This window comes from Enoplosus armatus, chromosome 3 (genome assembly GCF_043641665.1).
Source record: "Enoplosus armatus isolate fEnoArm2 chromosome 3, fEnoArm2.hap1, whole genome shotgun sequence".
Classification (NCBI taxonomy): domain Eukaryota; kingdom Metazoa; phylum Chordata; class Actinopteri; order Centrarchiformes; family Enoplosidae; genus Enoplosus; species Enoplosus armatus.
Window position 1 is genome coordinate 16,749,167 of NC_092182.1, and position 7,724 is coordinate 16,756,890.

Consider the following 7,724-nt stretch of genomic DNA (forward strand, 5'->3'; position numbering starts at 1 on the left):
CAAGAATAAGCAGTGCCTTGCTGAATGCAACCAGGGGAAAATTAAAAGAAAACTATTTTTTAAAAACTTTTTAATGCCCTTTTATTGTTATTTATGTTGTGTAAATGCAGTATTAGAACTAGAACATTTTCGTAAAAAATAGTCTTCTATTACAAAATCAACTACAAGAATCAGCCTATTGTAGTCTCTTTATTATAATGAGAATATACAAAATGTACATTTAAGTTGTAAAATGTACTTTTTATATACTACATGAGCACTGTATGACATGTTTTTCATGATTACAGATTCATATTACATTATAGGTCAACTTATTATAGCCTAATGTACAGCATGTCTTTTGCCTATATTGTAGGCCTAAGCTAGTTATTAGCTAATATTAAATTCACAAACATTCACAATGTTCACATACAAAGCATGCACATTTTACAAGACACATTAGTTTTTTGCTTTGGGTTTTTATTCATAAAACTGCACTTTAGTTTATTGCCCTGATTCTGTCTCTGGCTGTGGCTGTGGTTCCTCCTCAGCTGGTGTTGCTGGGGTGCCCTCTAGGAAGGTACGGAAGTGCTCTGCTGTATTGAGCTCAAGTTTTCTCAACAGCAAGTAGCATTTTGGGAAGTAGTAGGCTGCCACCAGTCCCAAGTTGCTTGCCAGGGTGAAAAAAACATGGACAATAGACTTGTTCTTTGCTTTCAAGCCTATATAGATCGGAATAAAGGTCACCCAAATCACACAGTAGATCAGGGAGGAAAAGGTGATGTCCCTGGCAAGGTTATACTGATGAAGAGGCTTTGCTGCCATGAAGGTGCACATGAATGCTATAAGGGCCATTGCACTGTTGAAACCTTGCATCAATGCAAAGCCAGTTAAGGGTAACACTGGACATGACAGAAATCCTCTCACAAAGGTTATTGTCATATTTGCCACATAGTCAGACAGAGATGGCCCTTCCTGAACAAACCAGCCGCAGATACCAGCCTGCACAGCACAGCAGCCCAGCACAAACAGCCAGCTTCCAGGGCCTCTTAGTATATGGAGGTGAGAGGCGGCCGTCTTTGGGAACTCTGACATGTAGAATATCTGTGTGAAAAGAGGGGTTTACAGCCTGATTACAATGTGCGCTCTTTATTTTGTCCTACTGTACAGTAATGCATTTTACCTGTCATTCCTCACCTGTAGTGAGATGAACATGATAATGGAGAGGGCCACTGTTTGGAAAATGCAGGTGAGGGGCAGCTGAAGACGACACACCCAGTCCCTTGGCTGTCCCAGGAAGAGCACCAGACTGAGGCAAGCTCCCATCAGGCTTAGCAGAGCCACAAAAGTCAGGGCTCCCCCTGAGGCCTTTACCAATGGGGTCCCCCGGTGTTTCAGTAACACAACACCGACTGACCCCTGACATACGAGCAGGAGCACCCCGGCTAGCGTCATTCCCAGGGCCTCAGGCGTGTCCCAGGACAAAACGTCAAAGGCGGGTTCAGTGCAACCAGTGCTCCTGTTTTGAGACCATTTACCCTCAGGGCACTTCTTGCACTGGATGTCCTCTATGAGTCAGAACGTACAACAGGAAAATTGATTTGATTAACAAGCGTATCATCTAGAAATCAAACAAATCATGACTGTAAGTGATGCATGGTTTGATTGCAGCAAAGAGTTGAGAAGATCAATACCATTCTCATGTCTGTGCATTAAATCTACAACCAGCAGCTGGTTAGCACTAAAGATTGGAGGCGGGGGGAAGCAGCTACCTTTGCTCTATCAGAAGGTAACAAAATCTACTTACCAGCACCTCTAAAAACTCACTAATGAACACGTTCTATCTTGTTTGTTTACTCCGTACAAAAACTGTGTGTGAAAATGTCAACTTGGGGTTTTAAGAGGGGCTATATGCGGGGTTATTTCTTGGCTGCGCACAGTGACTTTCTGGAGTCTTTGCTGGTTGCCTGGCAACCTCATGATGACAACTCTCTGAAGTTTCTGCGCCTGGTCAAGAAATAGTCCAGCACATAAATCCTGTAAAACCACAAATTGTTGTTTTCACACTTCAGTTTTTGTACGGATTAAACAAACAAGATAAGACGTGTTAATTAGTGAGCTTTGGAGGTGCTGATTGGTGGATTCAATCTTTAGGCTGCTGGCTGTAGCCTCATATTCACTGTACAGACATGAGAGTGATATGAATCTTCTCATTTAACTCGTGGCAAGAAAGCGAATAAGCGTATTTCCCTAAATGTTGCCCCATTCCTTTGAATAAGGGTATTTGAGAGATGTATGGACAACCACATTACCCTTATTTGCCAGGTAAGTGCCTGGCTGACAGTCGATGCAATCAAAACAGCAGGAATGGAAGCCTTTGACTCTGCGGACCTGGCCTTTTCCACATTCCAGGGCTGAACATGTGGACCCAGGAACCTGCAAAAGTTGTGGCATTACAGTTAAGATTGTTAGAAAAAATGCAACATTTCAGGAACCCAAACTGGATTATGAATAGCTAAATTGTATATGTTTCTAATAAATTGCTGAAATTACCTTGTTTGGAGTGTGCCATTTGAAGAGGGACTTGTTGATGGACAGTTGATTAGAAAAGTTTCCAACATCTATGAACTCAAACCGTGACTCTTTCCAGACCCACTCAACCACTTTGTATCCTAAGTTTGGGTTGCCATTACTGTCAAATTCTAAATGTGTGTCATATATGTCTACAGAAGTATTCCTTAAAACCTCCAACAGCTGCAAAAAGAAGATTTTATTCATTAGTGTTAAAAGAATATTTTAATTCCAAATCATCACCTATATAGCAGAAAAAAAGAAAAAAAAATCACCTTCCAGGGATAAATTTTGGTTCCAGGTCCCTTCATACAGGCAGTTGAATTGCATCCCAGCAGGTTGTGCAGTGCCTGTGCCACACAGTAGGTGGCAGCATACACATTGAAAGCACTCTGCTTCACTGCAGCGTTATCCATCAAGCTTACATTAGCAGGTGACAAGTTCCAACATTGTGGGCAGGGATTGTCAGGATTGCCAGGCTGTGGTGCTGGAGGGAATTTCTCCTTACTCAGTTTGATGAAGAGCGCCTCTGCGTACTTAGTGAGCATATCCATGGTCGGTGTCCTGTCAGTGAATCCAATGATTGTACCGATCGTTTGGATATTGGGAAGAGTCAGTTGAGCATGGACGGCCCTGCTGACAACCCACACACCTGTTACATTCCTCCTGATAACCTGGAGTAGATTGGATTGGATGATTGGCACTGAATTTAACATAATCTATCCACCAATAACATTGTTTAAAATGCTGTCCCTCTGCTTCACTAACCTCTTTAAAAAAGGCCTCAGCTGGCTCTGGGAGAGAAAAGACCACTACCACTCCAACGTCAGTTGCTCGGATGTTTTTGATGATGACTTTGATCGCTGGTTCAGGGTCAGTGTATACTGGAATCAGACCCTGATAAGCCACACAGACAGACTTATTTTCTGCTACTTTGGAGAATTCCTGCACACCTTGTTGTCCATACTCCTCTTCACTGCCCACCACCGCCACCCAGTTCCAGTTAAACTCCTTCAGCAGAAGCACCATGCCGCTCACTTGCCATTTGTCACTGGGCACCGTACGGAAGAATGACGGGTAGAGAAGCTTGTCACTGAATTTGTCACTGGTGGCACCGAAACTAATCTGAAGTGAGAAGAGTCATATTATACCACTTTTGAATTTTACCACACTCATGTTACCCAGCCCTGCCCATTATTGACACATAAGGCCTAACGCACATTCACTGAGGTTGCAGGACGATTTGCACTGCAAGTAGGCAGTTTTCTATGTAATTATACTGTAAAGGAATGAAAAAAACAAAACAATTAATGACTGGCTATGTTGAATAAACTAATACATGTTTTTCAGTGATACAGCTTGCTTTATAAGACAGCTCACTTTCCTCAGCTTTACTTTTAAGATTTACTTTCAACATTAGGAATATTTTTTGAGGAAATGTCAAATCAGTCTAGGAAGAGAAGGTATGTGGACGTATTTGTAACCAAACCTGAGGCATCAGAAAGAATCCCAGGAGTTTTCCTATGACTGACACCATTTCCGAGCTATGAGGACCGATCACGGCTGACACGCTGGTCTCATAGTTGGTGTAATTACACTCCACAGATAGCACTTTGTTAGATTTTGCAGTGAGGAAAGAGATGGTAGGCTTCACGACGACGGCAGATTGTGTGCATGTGTCATAGATTTGATAACCCAACTTGAAGCCAGGGAGCAGAGTTTGGTTTGTGTTGATCTCATCCACTGCATATTTCATTACTAGAGCAAGGCCCAGTCCGTACTCATTTAAACTGTGGGACCACAGGCGGAAAAAAACAAAGTAGAAGCCTTGTTAGTCAAGTTAAGCATACATATTGCTGCAGAATCTCAGATAATAGGGTCATTTCTTCCCAAAAAAATGCTATTTTTATAACCCGTTACCTTTCACAGATGACATTGTTAGACTCCCCCCTCTGGCTGAGGTTGCTGGTGAGATGGTTAATGGGAAAGAGCCCTCCGAGCATAATGTCCCCAGACAAATTGAAGAGACTGGTGGAAATGTTGTTGAACCATTCAGGTGAACTTTCACCGCTGCTCAGTCTAAACACCCAGCACATAACCAGCAGAATGAAAGGTGCAGCCATGATCGGAGTCAGAAGCTAGAGTAAAGAGATGAGTGTGCAAATGTGTCAGTGCATCAGGAAATATTGTTGTATGCAAACTCACCTGTGAGCCCCAAAGCAAATCGGTGCCATTGGTCCCTCCCTTCCCCGGCCACCTGAGGTGTAATACCAAGTAACTGCAAATCATGTGAAATGGTTCTTATAATATCGACCTATATTTACATTTGTGGTATAAATGGCTGCAGTATTATTTGCACTATTGTTGTGATTTCGTCTAAACTGATAGAACCTTAATTCTGAAGGAGCTGTGAATGGTGGCATCTTGTTTGATGGCATTGCATGTACGAAGGCAACTCACTTTGCACTGTGAGTGTGTGTGTGTGTGTGTTGCACAGGTGGGTTTCATCTTTCCGGAGCATTTTCCTGACATTTGCTTGTGGTTTGCTCTTTGATTCTCTTTGGTCAACTATCTGTCAGGAGATGAGCAGCATAAGCACAATAAATTCCTTTTTTGCCTACTCACCCTGAGTTGTTATCACAGCAAAACAAACTCACAATTATGTGGGTGGCTTATCATGTCATCTTAGTGAAAATGTATACTACATTAACCCTGTCACTGCAACCGTTATGCCGTTATGAAAAGTAGAAAGTATCAACCTGGATATGCCGCTAATGCTCATGATACCATTTATGTTACGTCATAATGTAGGTCTTCATTATGTTAAGCTCTTTTTATTGAATGTTTTCATTTTCTTGTTGTCATGTTTTGCATTCACCACAGTGTTGGTTTTGCATGTACATTTGAATGCAAAACCAACACTGGATGTTTGTCATCCATACAAGCAAATTGACATATTTCCTCTGAAGACATTTGCATAAACCTACAGTCGACATACACTCTTTTGCATGGTCTTTTGATAACATATTGAACAAGCCTTAATGTTAATTCTGTTTATTTTGTGTAATTGCTGCAAAAGGCTACTTCAAAGCTCTTGGTCACAGGAATTTAAAAACCACATAGCTTCTTTGCATTAAAGTATTATTATCCTGTAGAGCTCTTTGAACTACAATTGTATGAAATATTTAAGTGAAGCAAAGTGACAGCCAAACCACTATTCTGCCTTGCATCCATCTTTGCAAACAACTTCTCTACCCAGTCGCACTCTGGTGAAATAAGAACGAATGATAAGACACTTCAAATAAATAAAAATAACATTTTCTTTTTCATGAATGCTTCCCTTGATTATAATTGGGTTCTTCTGAATTAATTATCACCATTAAAATCAACCCAACTCGCTTCTGTAAATTATAAAAATGTCCTGCCCAGAGGGTGAAGTCTTGAGGCATGTACAGTATACAGTATACAAATATTTAAATGAGCAAACTTCACTTTCAAATGTCTTAACACACTTTTCAGAGTCTCTCATTGCATACCAATTCCTGCTGTGCTTGTTGTGTGTTTTGTCAGGAAAGTAATTAGAATTCAAGCACATATTCTCCCTGTGGGAGGAGATTATCTCACCTTGCTGTAATGCAAATCCTCTTGTATGAATCTACATTTCTGTGCAATCTGCACGCTGAACAAGGCAGGCCTGTCTCGACCAAAGGCGACATACGAGACTAAATAAGTTAAAGTATTGTTTTTTTCAGAGATTGCCTGGAGGCAGCATTTGATTGGCTCAAATCTTGTCTGCATATTACATCACTAAAGCAAGACGTCAATAGGGAGGGAAAATTAGGAAAACTAAATGAATAATTGTCAGTGCGCACATCATAAGATTTATGATATATGTTAGAACCATTCAGGTGAACTACTTTATTGCAGCACAGATTATCTGACAGAACAAAAGGGAAACTGATTCATAATATTACACTGCAAAGAAGGAGTTTTGTCAGTCCAGTTCCTGAGCATCTCTCTTTGATGTCTGCATACTCGCTGTCATACAAAGTCCCAAAACAGAGTCAATGGAGGGAGTGGTTTCTCATTTTCCCCACATGGGCAAAAGTAGTAACACAAGATACTCATTTGATTAATAGGTCAAGAATTAGTTGCTAAACCAGACAGAGAAAGCAACAGTGCAATGATACATTCATTAATTAAAATTGAGTCCAATTCAAGCATACTTTGGGTTGTGACCACTGACAAACTTAGTAGTGATAAAATGTTTGATAGTCTTTCATGTTGACCAGACCACTCAGTTTCTTACTTTCACTCACACAATGAAGAGCTTTTTCCACGACAAGCTGAGCTCTATTTTGTTCCGTACATTGACTTATAAATTGTAGTTCATGTGAAAAAAATACTACATTGACATATTTGTCTTTTGGTCTGACAAAGTTTTTGTTCATTGATGAATTTTGCATTATATTACATATCATATAGCAATATAGAATGGCAATTTTCCCTCTGATAGTTTTGCAATGAACAATACACATTTATCCTAGCACTCCTTTAGCGTGTTCTTATAGTTATACATGATTTGCAACGTTTCTGTACTTTTTTTCATGTGCACTTATCTTTTGTGGTGAACGAGCCTGATTTGAGGATGTATCAGTTACAGGAAGGGTTTGTTCAGGGACATAAAGGAGGTATTCTGCTGCATATCTTGTTAGTCATCTTTGACGTAAGACGACCGGTGATGAAACTCAATGTTTTTCTTTAGTACAGTCTGTTCCACCTACAGTTAATTCTTCTACGACAAGCCGACATTCAAGGTTTTATCCTGTCTGTGAATAGTCAAAATCGCTTTACTTGCAGAAACATTGAAAATTGCTTGCATGTCTCTGACTGGATCTTGTGTGTGATTAGTGTGGGCTCAGGGTTTCTGCCCTGTTCGTGTGTGCAGACAGTGGATTCAGATTAACATCTTGTTTATGTTTGAGCAGCTTTCTTTCTCAAGCATGAATTCACCTTTTGCCTTGTTGTGTCTTGTAGCCATGGAAAACTGTCACTGATGATCTGCGCCAACGTCACACGCAGTCTGTTTTGTTTCCAGGTATTAAATAATTTCTCTGACCTGACTCACACATAATAGAAAATAACTGGCACATGAGGAATCTCTACCATTACTG

The 7,724-nt window shown here is 40.7% G+C and overlaps 1 protein-coding gene across 1 annotated transcript; it reads right to left on the reverse strand.

The window, feature by feature from the left end:
• Positions 1-479: 479 nt before the first annotated feature.
• tas1r3 (taste receptor, type 1, member 3) lies at positions 480-4,673 on the reverse strand. Its single transcript, XM_070903277.1, has 8 exons — positions 4,471-4,673; positions 4,040-4,340; positions 3,319-3,675; positions 2,826-3,224; positions 2,533-2,733; positions 2,292-2,415; positions 1,177-1,547; positions 480-1,083 (listed from the first exon to the last, which is right to left on the reverse strand). The coding sequence occupies exons 1-8, from the start codon at positions 4,671-4,673 to the stop codon at positions 484-486; spliced, it is 2,556 nt and encodes an 851-aa protein (XP_070759378.1). The 3' UTR covers positions 480-483.
• Between the last annotated feature and the right edge of the window lie 3,051 nt (positions 4,674-7,724).